At 41.2% G+C, this 20,513-nt stretch overlaps 1 protein-coding gene across 3 annotated transcripts in view; it reads left to right on the top strand.

Annotated features, from left to right (window-relative positions):
* STXBP6 (syntaxin binding protein 6) overlaps positions 1-20,513 on the top strand; it is a 252,077-nt gene that overhangs the window by 197,800 nt on the left and 33,764 nt on the right. For all 3 annotated transcript variants that reach the window (XM_045900638.3, XM_045900637.3, XM_054513662.2), the window contains 2 exons: positions 1,905-2,035; positions 2,961-3,126. In XM_045900638.3, coding sequence (XP_045756594.1) covers positions 1,905-2,035; positions 2,961-3,126 — 297 coding nt within the window. The remainder of the gene's footprint in view (positions 1-1,904; positions 2,036-2,960; positions 3,127-20,513) is intronic.

Raw genomic sequence — 20,513 nt, 5'->3', positions numbered from 1 at the left:
GTGTGTGTCTAATACAGGAACCCATGTTTTCCTGTTATTGAAAAGTATTCTTTAATCTTTTCAGCACATTTTAGGACTTGCCTGTATTCCAGGTATGTTGTTTCCTCTACCATGAAAACAGAAGAGCAGGGCATGGCTGGCAGAAAAACCTGTTAGATCTCATAGGAGACACATGAAATAAATGCATTAAGTTAAATGGCTAGACTGATACTGTTGCCTGAATTTAGTTCGGGGAATGGACTTACACACAGAGCCATAAGCCAGACAGGCTGTTTGTGAATAGAAGACTATAAAATTCCACTGATCGAGAGTGTTAAGGGGATGGTGACTTTTTAACCGTGAAAGTAAATGTAATTGGTATGAAATGTTCAGAAGCTTTTAGCCAAATCTAACTGACATAATGAGTAATAAACCTAAGCATTATTTGAAATTATTTTTTAAATGTTTGCTAAATTCTGGTTTGGAGCAAAGGGGAGAGTGTCATAAAAAGAGGTCTTTAATCTTGGAAGCCTAGGGCTCTCACTAGACGTAAGGGCAGGGTGCCCACATCTCATTCGCCTCTTGGTCCCTGTGTTCCTGCTTTAATGACCCCGGATACTGAAATTGCCCTAAACTCTCCTATGCATGAAGGAGAGTCTTCTTACCAGCACCCGTGACTGGAGTAGGTGCTTTCTGTCCTTCATCCCTCAAGGATTCTTTTTGCCATCTGTTGAACATCTGCATAGTTATCTGGAAATGTAGGACCTGCAGGGTTATTGGAAACAAAGAAAGAATGTGCCCTCGATGCACAGGCTTATCGGGATTACATTCATTATAAGTAGTACTTTCCACGTTTTCCGGTTCCCTTAATAGCATCATTTCTGTTAAATTTTACAAACTCCTACAGCCAGGCCTAGGAGGAGCTTTTAGGAAAGCCCTTTTAAAACCCTTAATGACCACGCCACCCTGGAGGCTCTAAGTCACGAAGTAAGCAGATGTGGAAATATCCAGAGTGACTCTCTCCTAGTGGCTGGTGCTTGGCCTTTGTCTGCGAGGTGACACTGTCCACCCTCAGCATGGAAAGGGCAAAGGAAGAACTGACTAAGGCTGGAAGAAGCAGCTGTCTTGGTCCTGCAGGTGTGGTGACCTCAGGAATTTGGGAGGGGGGTGGTGCATGAATGCCAAACACAGTCAGAAACAGATGCAAACTAGATTCAAACTGAACAATATTTTTTTCATTATTTATTTATTTTAAAGATTTCACTTATTTATTTGAAAGAGAGGGAGACACAGCGAGAGAGGGAACACAAGCAAGGGGAGTAGAAGAGGGAGAAGCGGGCTTCCCGCGGAGCAGGGAGCCGAACGTGGGGCTCGATACCAGGACCCCGGGATCATGGCCTGAGCCGAAGGCAGATGCTTAACGACTGAGCCACCCAGGCACCCCCAAATATTTTTTTAAAGTGAAGCATTACTCTTACTCTATCAGGTGAAGCCTGATTTATTTACACTGGAATATCACATTGGAAATATGCATTGCAGTTCCCTAGGGGAGCCAGTAACCTCCACTTCCTCTACAATTCAGCTTTTCCCAGTGAACTCTACCCTGATGCCTGCCAACCCCGCATGCTGCTTTCCCTGCAGTTGGTCATCGTGCACTTGTAGCCTCCGTTAAAAGTGCTTGGTGTCCCTCGGTTGAGTTGTGTTTAGTTTGAATGAAGACATAAATGAAGCAGCCTTCACAATTATAATTATGTTGTAATTACTTGAGAGTGGAGAGTATAACTATTTCTTTTGAGTTCACCCCTCATCAAAGACACACATATTCATATTCTGTGTGTGTGTATGTGTGTGTATACACACGTAGGTGTAATGAGAAAACAAACCAACCTTCACGCCCGCTAATCTGAGTGGTCTTTTCTTGGCAGTAACAAACAAGAAACCCACACAAGCATCCATCACGAAGGTCAAACAGTTTGAAGGCTCCACGTCGTTCGTGCGGAGATCACAGTGGATGCTTGAGCAACTTCGCCAGGTTAATGGCATCGATCCTAATCGGGTGAGTGAATGCCCAGTGTTGAGCGAAGGTGTTCTCTTCACACAATGACTCTCTCACTGACCTTGGCAGTGCTGGTGGTTATCTGAGTCATCTCTAACAAACTATTTCTCTATTTCAGTGATGTGGCTAAGACTTTTGGATTTCTGTGTCCTTATGGGGAACTACAAGTCTTTTCATCATGTTTGATGCAGAAATGTAAGGGGATGCATAGTGAAGAAATGCTGGCTCCTGTATGTGTATCAGCCAAGTGCAAAGGGCAGAGTTCAGATATCATGTCCATGGTTATTAATATGAAAAACTATGTTCATCAAAGCTTCATTTATCTCCAAATACCACCAGTGATCAGGTTTTTTTTTCCAAAACAAACAAACAAACAGATGACACCTTACAAATTATGTATTTGGATTTATACATGAGAAACATTTTAAGGTAGAATTATTTATTTAAGTACTTTCCCTTTTGCTCACACATACTCGCTATGCAAAACCTCAATAATGGGGAAAAATCAAATGTAAATTGTAACTATATGCTAAAATAATAAGGAAGAATCTTTTCCTTACCAAAGGTTAGGAGCAAGATTAATTAATAGAGCTAAGAACCTGAAGGAATCCTTTTCCAGGTCATTGGGAAGGCAGCATGTAGCCTAAATTCTGCCAGGTCCATGTGTGGTATGCTGGAAGGGCTTTAGTGATACTAGCCTCCTAGGGACATCTATAAATACTCTTCAGATCTGGGGGGGTTGCTTGATAAACAGAGAAAGGTGGACTCTCTTTCCATGCATCTAGGTGCTAATAAAGATGAGCCTTGTGATTAAGACCAAAGTTTTGAAAGGTGTTTTTGCCTTTATGAGTCTTTTGTCAGGAGTAAGCTGAAAGCAGCAGTTTTTATAGATTGAGATCAGTAGTTATTTCACTGTTTTTTCCAGGATTCTGCAGAGTTTGATTTGTTGTTTGAAAACGCATTTGACCAGTGGGTAGCCAGCACAGCCTCAGAAAAATGCACCTTCTTCCAGATCCTCCACCACACCTGCCAGAGGTACCTCACGGACAGGAAGCCGGAGTTTATTAACTGCCAGTCCAAAATCATGGGAGGTGAGTGGGCATTTGTAGGGCTTTGCTCATCCTGTCTCCTTAGACTCACTTTTACATAAAAAGTTAGGTGTTCGGCAGCTAAAGACAAAAAAAGAATCAGGATGCTCAGAGTTAGACAGCATGAGAACCATTCTAGGGAGTTCTTTGCGTGCTAAATCCAGACACGGTGGTATGTTTTCTCTCTTAACCAAAAGCTGGTCTTTTTAGAAGAATTAGCCACTTAGCTAAGACTGTTTATACTATGAGAACTAACCTGCCCCTTTATTAGGAAAAACTCTCAGTTTGGTTTCTTTACTACCATTTCTGTAATTTCATTGCAGAGCACTGTTTTCTAGGCTGCTTTTTCCTATTATTTCTCACAATATTTTACAAATATTAACATACAAATTCTTACAGATGTAGTCCCTTTCTTTCAAATAGCAGCTAGTCTTAGGTTTATTCCTCGGATGGCATACAGAGCAGAGTGAGGCCGAGTGCTCTAAGCCAGCCTGAAGGGGTGAGTACCAGTGTTGGCAACTTAATGAGAAACATTTAGAGGGTGCCTAACACATTTCTTTTAGGTGGCATTTCTTTTTAGGGAATTGAAACTGAGCTAAAAATATTTTTAAGAAGCCTTGCCAGTCACTCTGAGTTGAGGAAGAGCGTTTCTGTCATTGCTCTTTTCACTGACCTATTCTCCTGGTTTTGCAAAAAAAAAAAAAAAATTGTGCACCAACTTAGTTTTAATCAAATGTCAAATGAAGGTCACATTATAGACATTACATCTTCTTGAGCTGTACGTATCTTTCGTATGGACATGGCACGGAACCCATTATTCCACCCTAGCCCCTGACGTACACGGCGTCGTTTTGCCATTAGTCTGCTAGATGTCATTAGAGAAGATTCTGGCCAGCGCTTTGTTGTTATCCGCTGACATGTTGATGTTCCTCTTGAACAGTAAGTTGCTTGCATCCTAAGAACCTAGAAAGGTCTTCTTTAGGCGTCGATGCAGTATTTTATTACAGCTTCTCCATTTAGTCCTCGAAAAATGTTGATGAGTAGTGCATATTGTCTTCCATGTGGCCCCATACTGCACACAAAAGCAAAAACTATTAGATGTAGATGTTGAAAGGAAAGAGATCATCTAATACTGGCCTCCTACCATTTAGAAAATAGAATGAGCTACTGCTTGCCATCCTGTCTGTGCCCCTGGCACTCTTCACACGGGTCCCACGTGCGAAGCCCAGCTGAAACAGACCTGGCAGTTCAGGGCGCACCAGGCTCAGGACCACAGACGACAGAGTGTTTCAGTGACTGCAAAATGGGCCCGGAAATCCCAGCTTTCCCTCATTCTTCATTAGGTGAGGCTTGTCTCTGCTATCCTAGAATCAGATTTGTTTCTTGATCTCAGGGTCCTCCTAGGAAATGTTTTTCCATCGGTGTCCGTATGGTCCATAGCATACGCGGAAAGCAAGTAAGCAGAGTCTCCTCTGAAAATAAGGTGACATTATGGGTTTGAAATTTCTGTTGCCCTTGGAGAGGGACTCCCCTCATGCATTCTACTTCTGCGTGTTCCATCCTGAGAGCAGAGTGGCCAGAAGCAGAAGCAGGGCCATGGGAATTGGCACGTTTCCTCAGAAGGAGAATGTGAGGCAGAAGCAGGAGGACCCCAGCCTCACTCCCTCCACTGTCCTTGCCGGAGAAACGAGTCTTGTCCTTCCAGGAGAAATGAGTCTTGTCCTTCCTGCTAAGGTTGAGGAGAGCTTTGGTAACTCTTCCCTCATCTCACTGGGCAGTCCCTCTTCTCTTTTTCCTCTGAAACTCACTTCCTCCTTTCATGCGTTCATTCATTCAGTCCTGGTTCATCATCCGATTATGCAACAAATAAGTACTAAGTACCTTACTATGTGCTGGTCACTGTGCTACATCCTGGATATGGAGAATCATTCTGTATTTGGTTCCTTAGTAGACTCCAGTTTCACTACCCATTTTCCAGACTGGCAGGTCCCTAACAGCCTTACTCTGTGCTCTTCGTTACCTTCTTGAATGTCCTCAGACCTTCCCACACAGCCCCACCCAGCTGCTTCTTTCAGTCATTGACCCAGCCCTTCAGAGGTTTTCCAGTGCCCCACGTAAATTATGCAGCGTTGAGAAAGGAATCCATATATCCAATGTTAACTCGTTAGTATGTATATTGGACAAAGCTAAAGACTGATTTCCTATAGTAAGAAAGAGAATGAGTTGATGAGACCAAGTACCAGCATTGGCCCTACCTTTTGTGACTGCACCCATGTCTCTCGTATTCCTTAGACCTCATTTTTCACTGGTGTGACATGTGGAGGTTGGCTTAGAGACCTGGAATCCACTTCAGTTTTAATATTTTGAGAATCTCTAATGCCTAAGTTGAGTAGATGAATCACTTCTTAATTTAAGAGTCAACTAAAAGACTTAGCACAATTAAATATTGACTGGCCTCAGATTCCTACGAAAGGCAAAAAAGTTTGAACTAAGCACATTGTAATTTGTTGGCAGCACATATGTCCTTAATGAGCACAGCCTATCTTATTTAAACAGTTGCTTATCCTTGATAACAGTTGTACCAACACACCCTGGTTCATTAGCGTGCCAATCAGTCTTCCTTTCTGCCGCTTACCACAATTCAGTCTTAAAATTGTGTAGTGCTTGGTCACAACATTCTGACCCCTTCATCCTTGGAGGTACCTACCCCACCTTCAGGAGATGAGAGCTGTTTCACATTTCGCAGTATCTTTTGGTCTGTCCTCAGAGTATGGGGCACACATCCTGGACACGGATATTCTCTGAACTGTGAAATGTCATAGATTTTTGTGATTTTTAAAGAACTAGTATCGGTGTTGGTATGCTTCCCCAACACCAGATTCTTTACATATGTTGTTTCATTTAGCCTTTACCACAGCCTTTGGAAATGTAATTTATTATCTTCATTTTACAGACAAGGAAATGGGATTGGAGAGATCATTAGATAGTTTGCCAGGGGTCGTATAGCTAGTAAGTAGCAGAGATGAGATTCAAACACAGGCCCTCTCCACTCTAAAAGCATCTTCGTCAGGGCCACTGAGTGCCACACTCCGGGGAGCACACTGACATTGTCTTTGCTATGAATGGTGCCCCCTGAGGTTGTGCAGGAACTTGGGGGAAATATTTTAGCCAGCACATCCCTAGGTTTTAAAAAAGGGAGATAAGGGGAGGGGACCAGAGATTATAGGGACTTTTAATTTTTTACCTAGTCTTATTGTAGGTATGTTATTAAGATAGTAACTCTTAAGTATTTGGGGGCGGGGAGAGTCCTAAGAATGATGGAATTAGGGTGCCTGGGTGGCTCAGTTGGTTAAACGACTGCCTTTGACTCAGGTCATGATCCTGGAGTTCCAGGATCGAGTCCCTCATTGGGCTCCCTGCTCAGCGGGGAGTCTGCTTCTCCCTCTGACCATCCCCCCCGCTTCATGTGCTTGCTCTCTCATTCTCTCTCAAATAAATAAATAAAACATTAAAAAAAAAAAAGAATGATGGAGTTATCAGGGACCTTTAAAATTATCTTGCTCTTTTATGGGGATTAACATAAGAATAAAAAAAATTATCTTGCTCTTTGTAGTTTTTGTTTTTGTTTTTGTTCATCTGAATTTCAACATATTAAAGAGTTGAACTGCTTTGGTGGCCGGGGAAGACGATGGAGCCCCGGCCACTCCCTGGGCCTCTCAGGTACTCTGCATCAGGAAAACTAAGGCCCAGTGATTTTGAACAACTTTACCAAGATCAGAGTCCTGGAAGCAAGTCTGCCTGACTTCCACCAAACTACACTTTCTTTAATACCAGTTCAGATGGGCTCATCTTTTAAATGCCTACAATCCCAGGCAGTTCTCCCCTTAATTGTATATAGCTCCCATGACCAAGTTTTTTTTTCCCTTGGGGGATAGTCAGTTATACAGAAATGGCTTTGGCATGCTTGAATTCCCTCCTGCAAATACGATATTCTGTCTCCAGAGGACAGACTGGGAAGCTTTGATCTTCTGATGCTAGTTACAGAATCCAGGAGACACATGTACGGTCCGTAGGGCCAAGGGAAGGTCCTTATAACCAGAAGGGGGGCAGGAGGCCCTAAGCAAGTGTGAAGAGGGGAGGTATTGGTTTCCTCTCCTGCCTTTCTCAGTATCTTGGCGCCATCTTCTCTTCCCTTGGACGGTAGGAAGATCAGGAAGCTAGAACCATGTCCTCCAGCCTTGGTCATTCCTGACTTCCACTCTCCCTCTCATTTAATTCATTAAAGGTCAGTCACTTTTCAAAAATACAAAGCTATCCATTTAGTTGCTGGGTCCCTAAGCTACCAAGCTATGTAGATTTAACCAGACTGAAGGGAGAGGCATGGAGCCAGTCTGTCTACTGAAAAGTGACGTGGCATACTGAATGACAGGGGCCCTGAAAGCGAAGTCTCAGGTTCATTTCTGAGAGGGTAGATGTGTGTTTATCGTAAGCAGAGATGATGATATACTGTTATATGTGTGATGACACATTTGCACTTCAAAGATGCCTCCAAGGAGTTAATCATATGTGTAGAACTTGAGACTTTAGAAGAGAGACTTGCTTTCAACCAATTCGTTTCAGAGAAACATGGTCTGCCCCCTAAGAGTAGTATCAGTTTAGCTAACAGGCCTGTCATATTAAGTCACAGTCCCAAGGGGAACATTTTTGTATTGCTTTCTTCATTTTTTGAAAATGTGAGCACATCCCACATGGCTCTCCGTGGCTAGCTTATTTTTACACTGACCTTTTGTAGTGATTACTGTTGGCCCATTATTCTTAGGCCCAATGCCGTGGACTATGGGAATTTTCAGTGGTATTGGTAACTTCTGTGTTAGAACAATGGAGATTCTTGGCAAACCTGTTTTCTTCTTCAGTAAGTGTTGTAAATTATTTTGCAGGAAAACAAATGATTTCTTCTTCAAGGCGAGCTTCTGTATAAACTGAAGCATATCCTAGCATTTTCTCGAACTCGGCCCGAACACCCTTGGCTAACTCGTTGAATTACCTCTTGCTCTTTCACCTGTTTTCATCTGGGTCCTCCTTGCGTGGACCCACCTATATTGCTTGCAGCCCACCTGTGTACGTGTCCTCATTGATTGCATAAGCATTGACTCAGCACCATCTACCTGTCAGGCCCTGAGCTAGCTGGAGAGATCCAGCAAAAAAGGAGATACCTTTGCTGATTTGGTTTACTCTTCTGGGGAGACAAGAGGTGTAAACAGACATAAAACAATTCAATACATAAAACAATTCAATAGCACCAAGGTGACTGCTGAGCTGTGTTGTAAAGGATGGTTAGCACTGGCCAGACAGACAGTCGGGGCAGGGCGAAATGAGCTCTCTCTTATTGCCGTAGTTAATCCACACAGTTTCATTCCCGTGCTGGCTATATTCAGAATTTGGAATGTGGCAGATTGTTTTTCCACAAAACAGCCTATTTTGGAGTGCCATATATTTTCATCACCACCAAAGGATATTTCTTAAGTGTTGCCATTCTATGCACAACCCTTCAAATGATGATATCAAGCCCAGACTTCTGAGCTCTATTAGAATTGCAGGGACACCAATGTCTCTGATGTCTCCTTCATAGCAGACTGGCCCTCGTTTGCCCCTGCTGATTGGTATGCTAAAGGAGAAACCTAATGGCTTTACGCTGGATTCCCCTGGGATGAAATGGAATCTCAGGGTTTGAAGCGTGACCTTGCTTTGGACTTTTCTTCCAAACAACGCAGGGTCATTCCTGGGTGGAGTGTGCAAATGTTTCACCTTGTGAGGGCTCCAGGCGTGGGCATATGTAAGATGAGGTAGCAACTTCTAAAAAGAGGACATGGGGGGGCGCCTGGGTGGCTCAGTCATTAAGCGTCTGCCTTCGGCTCAGGTCCTGATCCCAGGGTCCTGGGATTGAGCCCCGCGTCGGGCTCCCTGCTCCGCGAGAAGCCTGCTTCTCCCTCTCCCACTCCCCCTGCTTGTGTTCCTGCTCTCGCTCTCTCTCTCTCTGTCAAATAAATAATAAAATCTTTAAAAAAAAATAAAAAGAGGACATGGGTACGCCCTAACAGGCTTCCAATGGGGGGCAGGGGATAAAAAGACGATCTATATGGTCATTCTTCATCCCAATACATTAACATACTACTTTAAGGGAATCTGTAAATTTGCTGTAATTTTTATATTTCTTCTCTGTGTTGTCATGTTTTCTGTCAGTGAATAATGGCTTTGTGGGATGTGAACCTCACACTCAGACACATGCTCCGCCAGGGGCGCGTTACAACGAACTGTTTATTTCTCAAGAATAGATTCATGTATAATTTTGCCCCACTGCTCAAACCTTAATATATCTGGGGATGCACACACATATATTAGAGATTATAATTCACAGACCACGTTAAATTGTGTTAAAACCACCATACAGCTGCTGCTTGATGCCAACACCTAGATGTGAACAGAGGAGACAGCCAGGCTGCTTAGCTGACCCGCTGTTGTGAGCGAGCCGTGAAGTGTACCATATAGTTCTTTCCATCAGGTGGAATCCGTGTCATGGGTCCTCCAGTGGCTCTTCTTGTCACTCTCGAAGAAAAACAAAAGAACAAACTTCATTTATTCTCTGCTGTGGCACAAACAAGGAGAAGGTTTTGTGAGAAGCGTGCCTAAGACCCCACAGCTAATAAGGGATCGAGCTGGCCCCTCGGTCAAGGCCTGGCCCTTGCTCTCCATCCATTCAGTGAAGGCCAGGACTTCGAGTTCACTTAATAAGCACGTCTTCTTTTCGTTATATTGATTCAGCTAAGTAGAAGAGGAGATAGCCCCAATTTAACCAGATATTTATTAGGATCAAATTTAAAATGCTATTTGAAAGTTCTCTATAAATGACTGTTAATTCTGTATCAGTCCTGTACACACACAGATTTATGATCCAGTCTCCCATTACTCTAGCCTCTTCATTTTCCTAGACAGCGTGATAGTTCATTACAGACTTAGCTTATAGAAACTCTTTTGGAGAGAGTAAGAAACTAAGAACAGAAACCAAAAAAAAAAAAAAAAAAAAGCGTCAATTAAAAAAACAGTACAGACATTTAACGTATACAGTTAGGAAAGCCCCGCTAGGGTTTTCTACTTGTTTGTTCTGGTTTTGGGGCCCCTCCCACTGTAACTACTGTATCAAGCAAGTCTGATGTTTATGGTGCTACATGAATTACTGACATAAGCATCCGACACTGGCCGAGTACTAGCAGGACCAGGCTTCTGGATCTGAATCTTTTATGTATTTACTGTTTCAATTTAGGACAACATTACCAGTTGTTATGTTGGGTGGTTTATGTGCTTTCTCGTATTTTCTGAGTGGGTCATTCAACCTCATCTTGTTCCCAGGAGGTAAATCAAAAGCAGATGCTTTTATTTTAAGTGAGAACATTGAAGTAACCAAGGACTACTGCTTTAGGTTCCATCCAATTCTGTGCATGATACAAATGACTAGTAACTAAAGAAAAACTGGATCACAGATGTGATTTTGTCTTTTTCATTGCTCTTTGGCTGTAAGCTACACTGATGCACGCAGTGAACCAGCTGGTGGGCTGTGGTCAGCGGTCCTGAGCCAGGAGTGACTTCATGCATTAAATGCTTTTGAATCATGCGTCTCCATCAAAACCTTGAACCGAACCAAGGGTGCATATGGGTACTTCCAAGGTATCATTTATTGGCTTGACAAGGATCATGAATGCATTTTGTCTATCCCATGGTTAAACAACCTGCAATGGATGAGAGCCATTCCTACTTTCAGAATCAACCAGAGGACATAACTGCACAACTTGACCCAGTGATACAGTGATAGAGAGCAGACTCCGTTCACTTATCCCCGGCTTTGTTGGTGGCATCACTCAGCTCTGTAACTTCCTCTAAACTACTTAACTTACATTCAACCTCTCTGCTTTCCTGTATCATGGAGAGTAACAAAGACCTTGAAGGAATGGCGTGAGGATTAAAGTGAATTTTAAAATACTCAGTCGGGTGCCTGGGTGGCTCAGTCAGTTAAGCATCTGACTCTTGATTTTGGCTCAGGTCATGATCTCAGGGTCGTGGGATCCAGCCCCGCCTCGGGCTCTGTGCTGAGTGTGAAGCCTGCTTAAGATTCTCTCTCTCCCTCTGTCCCTGCCCCCACCACTCGTGCATGCTCTCTCTCAAACATACACATACATACATACATAAAATATTCAATCAAATGGGATTTTTGCAAAGTGCCAGTACATATCTGAATATTCTATTAAGAAAAACTTGGAAATTATAATTTGTGTGTTCATAATATTACATGATTTCTTTCATGATATTTATCAAAAGAACTTTCTGGGGCACCTGAGTGGCTTAGTCAGTTAAGCAGCTGACTCTTGCTTTCAGCTCAGGTCATGATCTCAGGGTTATGGGATCGAGCTCCACATTGGGCTCTGCGCTCAGTGGGGAGTCTGCTTGAGAGTCTCTCCCTCTGCCCCTCCCCCCACTTGCATGTGTGCAGGCATGCATACCCGCTCTCTCTCTCTCAAATAAATAAATAAATCTTTTCTTAAAAAAGCCCTTTCCAATAAAAGAAGCAAGAAAATTTTCTTGAGCTTTCCTAATCCATGTTGGCCATAAGAATCGCAAAAAAATAATAATTTCTTTGTTTCAAGTGGGAATGAGCTGAGCTCTGTTATAGACATTTCAAATGACTGGAATGCTGAGTTGTTTGCTATGGTTTATTGAATGCTGAACGTGCTGCATTTTATGTTTGACATTTATAGAGTGTGTATGTTACTGCTGACTTACCAAAACAACGATGTTTAAAATAGCAAGTGAGGCTGTGCCAGAGATCAGGGCAAGTAATTCAGATCTTCTTGTAGGAAAGAAAAAACCTGAAACATGTTTTCTGAACTTTATAAGAGAATAGAAATATTCTTTTTCTACCAATAGATCTTCAGCCTAAAATATTTGAGTCCAGTTCTCTTTCCCCTGCCAAAAATGGGGATACATGAATCAGAAGTAAAACTGTTTAATAGTGTTAGACATGAAGTGGTATTTCTGAAACTAAAAAGTGTACTGCATGATCCCATATTTCAGATTTACAGACAAGTACAGGTTTTAAAAGAATTTGGGAGACATAAGTTTACCAGTCAGTTTTCTATGTAAGGACATTTTTTCAATTTTCATATCCAGTATCACCATAATTTCATTTAAAAAAAAAGTTTAACACGGGGCTCCTGGGTGGCTCAGTCGTTAGGCGTCTGCCTTCGGCTCAGGTCATGATCCCAGGGTCCTGGGATCAAGCCCCGCCTCGGGCTCCCTGCTCCGCGGGAAGCCTGCTTCTCCCTCTCCCACTCACCCTGCTTATGTTCCCTCTCTCACTGTGTTTCTCTCTGTCAAATAAATAAATAAAATCTTAAAAAATAAATAAACAAGCTATTGAAAAAACAAAGTTCTATTGGACAGGGCTATAAGCCTACATTTCCTCTAAACTGGAAGTAGGTCTACAGGCTTTATTAGATTCAGGTTAAACATTGTTGCAAAGTACTTAATAGATGGTATTATGTACTTGACATTATAGCACCCTGGAACCATATCAGGTTAGAATGTCTCACAATTAATTATGCTGAGTTGGATTGCTTGGTTAAGGTGGTAACTGCCAATCTCTCTCCTATATAGAATACATTTTCCCTTTGTAGTTAGCATCTAGAGATGAACATCAAAAATCTCAAAATAGTTTTTCCTGATATTTATTATGGCATTCAGCATTTCCTCATTTAATTAGGTACTCATCTTCAACCATACTAGGTTTTGATATTTGAAATAATAAGGATAATAATAAAAAAGAAATGGGCCCTGTCTTCAAGGTCTACAACTTAATAGTAGACACATAAAAACAGTCTAAGAATATAAAGTAATAGGAAGTGCAAATGAATATGGTTGAAAACCAAGAGAAGTGGGGCGCCTGGGTGGCTCAGTCGTTAAGTGTCTGCCTTTGGCTCAGGTCATGGTCCCAGGGTCCTGGGATCGAGCCCCGCATCGGGCTCCCTGCTCAGCGGGAAGCCTGCTTCTCCCTCTCCCACTCCCCCTGCTTGTGTTCCCTCTCTCACTGTGTCTCTCTCTGTTGAATAAATAAATAAAATCTTAAAAAAAAAAAAAAAGTTTAACACTAAAGGATTAAAGGGACATACTCTCCAGAAATAAAGGGCTGTTCCTTAAATTGGAAACATTTACCTTGAAAAACTTAGCACATCGTTCTTACTTATCTTAGTTCACGTAGACCAATAAAAACTCCATCAGCTGGCATTTAAAAGTTGTTGCCCTGCTGTAACGTAAAAACATCAAGAACTAAAACTAACATGGAATTTTAGCAAAGAGAAGCTGAAGAGCAGTAACTGGCTCTAAGAATGATCATTTTGTGCTTTGTCAAATTCACCCCTGCTTCTGGGGGAAACCACTCAGAGCACACATCTTGTGGACAGGACCTCAGAACGTCATCTTCAGGGTTGAAGGCCAGAGTCCTATTCCTTTCCTGGAATGGAGGTAAGGAACTTGTGCATAGTACCTGAGAACAGCTACACAGGAGTATGACCTTTCTCAAACCTTCACTGAAGAGGTAAATGAAATGGCTTTCTTTTCCCTCACATTACATCCTAAGCTTCTAAAAAATTCTGCCTTGTTTCTTACCCTTAAGGTAAAACTAAATCACTAGGTTTAGCAAAGGTAGTTATTTGAAATGTGGACCCTGATGTAAATCTGAAGTTAGAGATTTAAGACCACACATTCCTCACTCCTCCACTTGGAGTAAGCCTACCCAGGATTGGATTTCTTAGATGTTCTGCAGGAAGCAAGAGCATTAGGGTTGCCTGATTTAGGAAGCAAAAATAGAAGCTGCTTGGTCAAATTTGAATTTCACATAAATGATGGATAATTTCTTAGTAGAAGTATGTCCCAAATATTGCATGGGTGTCCTATATTTTATCTGGAAACCTTCATGGGTATATATCCTCCTAGTTTCTGGCCACCATAACAAATACAGAAAACAGAATACGTTTATTGCTGTGAGACACATAAGCTTTATGATGGCCAAACAATTATTACGAGTTCAAGACAATTTGAGACAGAGATCTCCTCAAAGGCATTACGTTAGGTTAGCCATCCAAAGATACAGAGAAAAATCTGAGCAGACTGTTGAAGAAGGGCTATTAGAAGAACTTAGAGGATCTGTGACTTAGTGTGGCTCTTCTCCATAGAATAATGCTATAACACTGCAAATTATAATTAGTCATAAGTATAGAGATGCCACTAAAGCACTCTTATCACGGAGCATGAGATTCCTGGTTAATTTTGCCTAGGGAAGAAAGCTCAGTCATCAGTCTGAATGTCTTTGGCTTGGTTTTGAGGACTTAGTTTACTGTCAAGAATAAAAGGAGCCTGCCATAAACTCTTGGAGACACCCAACAGAACAAAGGCTCCCATTTATGGAGGGAGAGTAAGAAGCTCTACTGTGTCAAGAGCTAGAAGTAGAATAAAGAAGTGTAACGGGGTGACTGGGTGGCGCAGTTGGTTAAGCATCTGTCTCTTGGTTTCAGCTCTGGTCATGATCTCAGGGTCATGAGGTAGAGCCTGTGTTCAGCTTGGAGTCTTCTTGGGATTCTCTCTCCCTATCCCCCCGTCCCTTCCCCCTTTCCCCCTCGCTCAGTCACTCACACGTGTTCCCTCTCTCCCTTGTTCTCGCTCTCTCAAATAAATAAATCTTTAAAAAAAAAAAGGAAGTATAACATGAAGCTGCCACTTTGGATATTTGGCCTCCTCTCTGACCGGTCTAATGGTTTTCTTAGTAATGGACATGACTGGTCTATCAAAGATCCCTTGACAAACCCTGTTGCTTGCCTACAAGCTCTGGCTCACCTTTATCCATTGTGCTGTCTGTAGCCCTATCTCATTGTCAAGTAAGCAAGCATGCAAAGTAACCCTGGCTTAGCTGTTGGTTGGTTGGTTTGGCTTTTGTTCTAGCTCTATAGGAGTATGGCCTCCAAAGGTGATGCTGCTGTAGGTTCTATGAACCATTCAATGGGTGATACCTGTGAATGTGGAAGACCATCTTTTTCAATATTTTCTGAGAGCGCATAAAGCATAAACATTTCAATGGCAATATATGAGGGACAGCAAAGCAAGAAAATAAATATATCATTACACTGGGGCAAAGATACATGTTTTAGGAAAAAGAGAAATGAGGGCAAGTCTTTATTGGCTTAGGGATTTATTTCCTTTGACAAAATTTTGAGTGGTTAAATTGTGAAATAGCACTGTGTGTGTGTGTGTGTGTGTGTGTACATACATGTACACATGCTTTTCAGACTTGGTGGATACTCTTAGTGGGAAAGCAACTATTTGTTTTTCTTTTTCTTTTTAATTAGTGGCACATGCCAAAAAGGCATAGTAAGAAAGACTCAGACTATTTTTGAGTATAGATGTCTGAGCAGAAACTGATTTTTTTATATTTTGAGAAAAATCTAAATGTAATTATCATAATTATTCATAGTACTCTGCCCCATAGAAAAGAACTTTCTTTTTTTTGTTTTAAAGATTTTATTTATTTATTTGAGAGAGAGCATGAGAGGGGGGAGGGTCAGAGGGAGAGGCAGACCCCCCGCCGAGCAGGGAGCCCGATGTGGGACTCGATCCCGGAACTCCAGGATCATGACCTGAGCTGAAGGCAGTCGCTTAACCAACTGAGCCACCCAGGCGCCCCAGAAAAGAACTTTCAAATGGAATCAATATCTTCCTCATTGAACCTGACTGAGAACATTCAGGTCAGGATCATCTTTATGCCCCCTTGAAACAAGGAGAATTAAACTGGACAGAATATGGATAAAAGTCAGGGGCATTCTGTGAATCACATATAAATATTGCAAAAGATCTAATCTCCTTGTGATTATTTATATATTATATATTATTCTCTCTATCAGTGTTTCACTCTGTCCTATGGACCTTATTTTCACAGTTGGTTGATTTTATTGATCATCTTCCCAGTTCCCATTATAAGAGGCTGAGACTTATGAAAGAAAAAAAAAGTGTTTTTCACAAGGTCAGAGTAGATCATACATCTGTGATAAAAGCCAAGGGCTTGTCCTGCTAGTTGGTTTCTACAAATGTTAAGTTTTTTCAGACACTAGGTAAAGGGAAGGAAAACCACTTTTACAATTATTTTACGGTGTCAATATACTATCTTGTGTATTTTCTTTAAGCCTTTGACTTTTAAACTTGAATGAGATAGAATATATCATAATTTTTTTAAAGGCCTACATCATTTAAAAGCAAATATTCACATCAGAGTCCATGTGTATTTTAATTTTTCTAGCCACAGTAGGTTTACCCTCTTGGTCATTTGTATTCGTTTCCCACTGATGCTGTTAGCAAATGACCACAAACGTAGTAGCTTAAAACAACACAGATTTATTATCTTCTAATTCTGAAGGTCAGAAGCCTAGAATGGGTCAATAGGGCTGTGTTCCTTCTGGAGGCCCTAGGGAAGAATTTTCTTGCCTTTTCCCCCTTCTAGAGGCTGCTTCTATGCTGTGGGGTGTGGCCTTTCCTCCATCTTCAAAATCCCCAGCAGAGCATCTTCAAGCCACTCCCTGGCTCTTACACTCTCACCTCAGGCTTATAAGAATCCTGGTTGTTTTATTGGGTCCACCCAGATAATCCAGGATAATCATCATATCTGAATATCCTTAACTTAATCATACCTGCAAAGTCCCTTTCACCATGTAAGGTGACACCTTCACAATTCCCAGGAATTCGATGTAGGCATCTTCGAGAAGCCATTGTTCTACCTGCCACATCATTTTCCTAAACAATTCTAAAAGCTCTAATGTACACTCTTGTGTAATACTGTCCTACCTTTCATTTTTTTCCTTTCATATGATATACTTTTCAGTATTTCCTATCAACTATATTGTACTAATCTGTTAGGATTTAAGACATTAAATGTCTTAAAATGTAAAATTTAGAACACCTGAACATTTTATGAAGACCCAGGCCTTAAGTGACTGTAAGGGCTTGCTAGGTGCTACGTTACCAAGAAGTTCCTCAGTTTACCAGCTGGGATGTTTATACCTTGGCCCTTTCTCTTTACTTAAGGAATTTGGTTTTCCTTAGTAGTTACGTGGGTTCTTTACAAGTTTCTAGGAAGTCTTACTATTTAAAGCCTTTGCTGATGAAGATATTGTAGGCCATTTGATTTTGTTTGAAATCTTCCTTTTCCTTGATATTTTCCTTCCTGTCTCCTCAGAAAAAAATGATTCTAATGCCCTACCTGTAAATAACTTTGTGGTCATCCTCTTAAGAGACTGACAGTTCCTTTTTCAGCTTTGATGTAAAATGTCAGGGTCAGGTTTATTCAACATGTACTCATTACAGACAAGTTCAAATTAGCTGGTTGGATTTATCTCTTTAATTCAGCATACATTTAGAAGTGATTCAACATGAGCACCTGAAACATAACTACCATGTTGATTCAACACTTTCCTTTGTTGCTTCGGGTATGTATGTATTTTCCTGTTGTGGTGTTTCTTCAACCTTGTTCTGGTATGGTATGACACACAGTAAACAGAAAATGACTTTGCACAGGTCTGGGCTTGTATTTCTAGTCTGTCACTTACCATCTGTGGACAAGTTACTTAGACTGTAAGCTTGACTTCCTCTTCCTAAGCAGAATTATGGAGTAATGCTTACTCCATAGGGTTGTTGTAAAGATTAAGTTATATCACACAAAATATCTGGCATGGTGCATAGGGAGTACTGTGGAATTGTAGTGGTAGCTGTTATAATTAACAATTATATTAATATGTTATAATTAATATTTTCTTTTAATCCCACCTCCCTGTTGTCCTGCCTTCCATCCTGTTAAGGGAAATTCATATGGGATCTGCATTTCAGTCAGACACAGAAGAGAGAGTGAAAATACAGAGCATCCCTTACATCAAATGTGGTAGAGGTGCAGTCCTCTGTTTTGCATTTGCTTTTTTATCTTCCAGGGGGAAGAAAAAAGCCAGCTAGTGATGATGACCCTGATGGTCCCCATATTGGGTTCCTACTTATATGCCAGGCAATCTTTTTCATTTCACATTACCCCTAAAAAGTAATTATTGTTGTCCTCATTTTACAGATGAAGAAACTGGGTGTCTGAGAGGTTACAGAGAGGCAAGGAAACTTGCCCAAAGCCCCATACATAAAAAGGGAAGTCAAGATTTGAACCTCGGGGCTAGCTCTCAAATCATTCCCATTAGAGAGAGGAAAGTAGAAAATCTCTTCAAAGCTTTGTCTAAAAGTTCCAAGTGTTCCTCCAACAAAAGTAGATTCTGTTTTCACTTTTTGGCAATCACTATAATTTTTGACATTGGGCGATGTTGTATTTTCAGTATAACATTTGGATTACAGTATTTGTTGTTTTATCACCATTAAGTTATTTTCCAGTTAAGTGTTTGATGGTTAAGTTCACTCTCCCAGTGCTGCCCTTTCTTATAGTGTTCCAGATTGTATTTTCTTCTCCTCTAGGAACGTATCTTTGAAATTATATTATACTTCAAAAGGAAAATGCAATATGATTTGTTGAGACTTAAGTTATACATAAATGTTCAGGAATACACATGTTATATAAAGTGTGGCACATTTATACTCAACTCTTATTCATAACAAATACTTGTTCTTCAACTCTTGCATAATAAACACTATAGGCCAGCAACCTGCATGGGTAATTAAGATGGAGTCCTGGGTAAGGCAGCCTTCAACGATAAAATATGTATAAATCTTCTTTGGGAAATAAAAGACTTGGAAGTAGGTGGTATAGCTTTTCTTCAATGATGATTAAGAAAACAATTCCAAAATTATGACTCCCTTCTTTTAGACATCTCATACTTCTTAGCTTCCTCCCTTAAAAGCTGAAATGCATGTATAAACAGCTGGATTTCTCTCTGATTAAGATTAGATTTAAAAACTACAGAATTTTATGGGCGCCTGGGTGGCTCAGTTGTTAAGCACCTGCCTTCAGCTCAGGTCATGATCCCAGCGTCCTGGGATCGAGCCCCATATCGGGCTCCCTGCTCAGCAGGAAGCCTGCTTCTCCTTCTCCCTCTGCCCCTCCTTGTGCTCCCTCTCTCGCTGTCTCTCTCTCTCTCTGTCAAATAAATAAATAAAATCTTTAAAAAAAAAAAAAACTGCAGAATTTTAAGTTCAGATACAGGTAATAATAGCACCATTGAATTGCTGCCACTTCTCAACCCATTTTTTCCCCTAGTTTAAAAAAAAAAAGCAAATTGAACTAATCCTTTGGGGCCATTTACTTTCAATTAGCCAGCTGTAGGTAAATAAAAGAATCTGTCAGTAAAACATAATCAGCTTTTTCTTTGCTTGCTGGTGAAAACAAAGGGAAAGATAAGTATTACCACTGCTGAACATTGTAGAATTTTTGGATTGTTACATTGATAAAAATGAATGTTTTAAAAATAGAATATTGGCACAGTTTGACATTGTAAGTTCACATTTTGAGGCTCCTTCAGCACCCCCACATACAAAATAGAAGAGATTAAAAAGAAATAGCCGCTTTCAAAAAAAAGATAAGTATATGCATAAACCAGAAACAAACAGAATCACAAAGTTAGCAGGAATGAAGCTACTGGTGTGCTGGGCTACAGGTCTGGAGAGAGGTAGTTTGCATTCAATGCTGTAACAGTGACTAACTACCCCATGCAAAGTGGGAGACCAGAGCCACATTCACTGCTTGGAACCGGGGCTTCTCTGCCCAAGCGAGTAGTCTCCAAACAAGCTGTGACCAACTGCTCCCTGGAGCAGTGGTTTATCAGAATCTGCATTCCTGGAGAGTCAAGAGAGAGCGGATATAGTCTCCCACCCAAGACCTGCAGCCAACAGCCCGCTAGCTTGGGACTGGCTCCATGATGTCCAGAATGGTACCCAGGACAGAAGCTTCAGACCATCATGTTAAGTCCTGGTTGCCTCGGGTCAGTTGGCGAAGCAGTAACACTGTATGCCAGGAGAAAGGCCAAGGCAGTGAGAAGAGAAGATATTAAAATTTCCCACTTGAGAAGAACATACACACCAAAGTTCTACAGCATAGCATAAGACCAAAAAAACAAAGCAAAGTAGTTGGGAGCTGAATTCATTCTGAATGAAATGGAAATAACAGAACAATTCGAAAATGACTTTCAAATAACTATATTTATGATATTCAAAAGAAAAAGGAAGGAATCAGGAAAAAGAACAAGATATTATAAAACAAAACCAAAACTGTATGAAAAGATGAGGTAGTAGGGGAAAAAATAACTTTGGAAATGAAAAAATAGTGT

This window comes from Mirounga angustirostris, unplaced genomic scaffold (genome assembly GCF_029215605.1).
Source record: "Mirounga angustirostris isolate CCGP_5_RB_7025 unplaced genomic scaffold, mMirAng1.0.hap1 SCAF_9, whole genome shotgun sequence".
Taxonomy (NCBI): domain Eukaryota; kingdom Metazoa; phylum Chordata; class Mammalia; order Carnivora; family Phocidae; genus Mirounga; species Mirounga angustirostris.
This window is presented reverse-complemented; position numbering and strand designations above follow the sequence as displayed.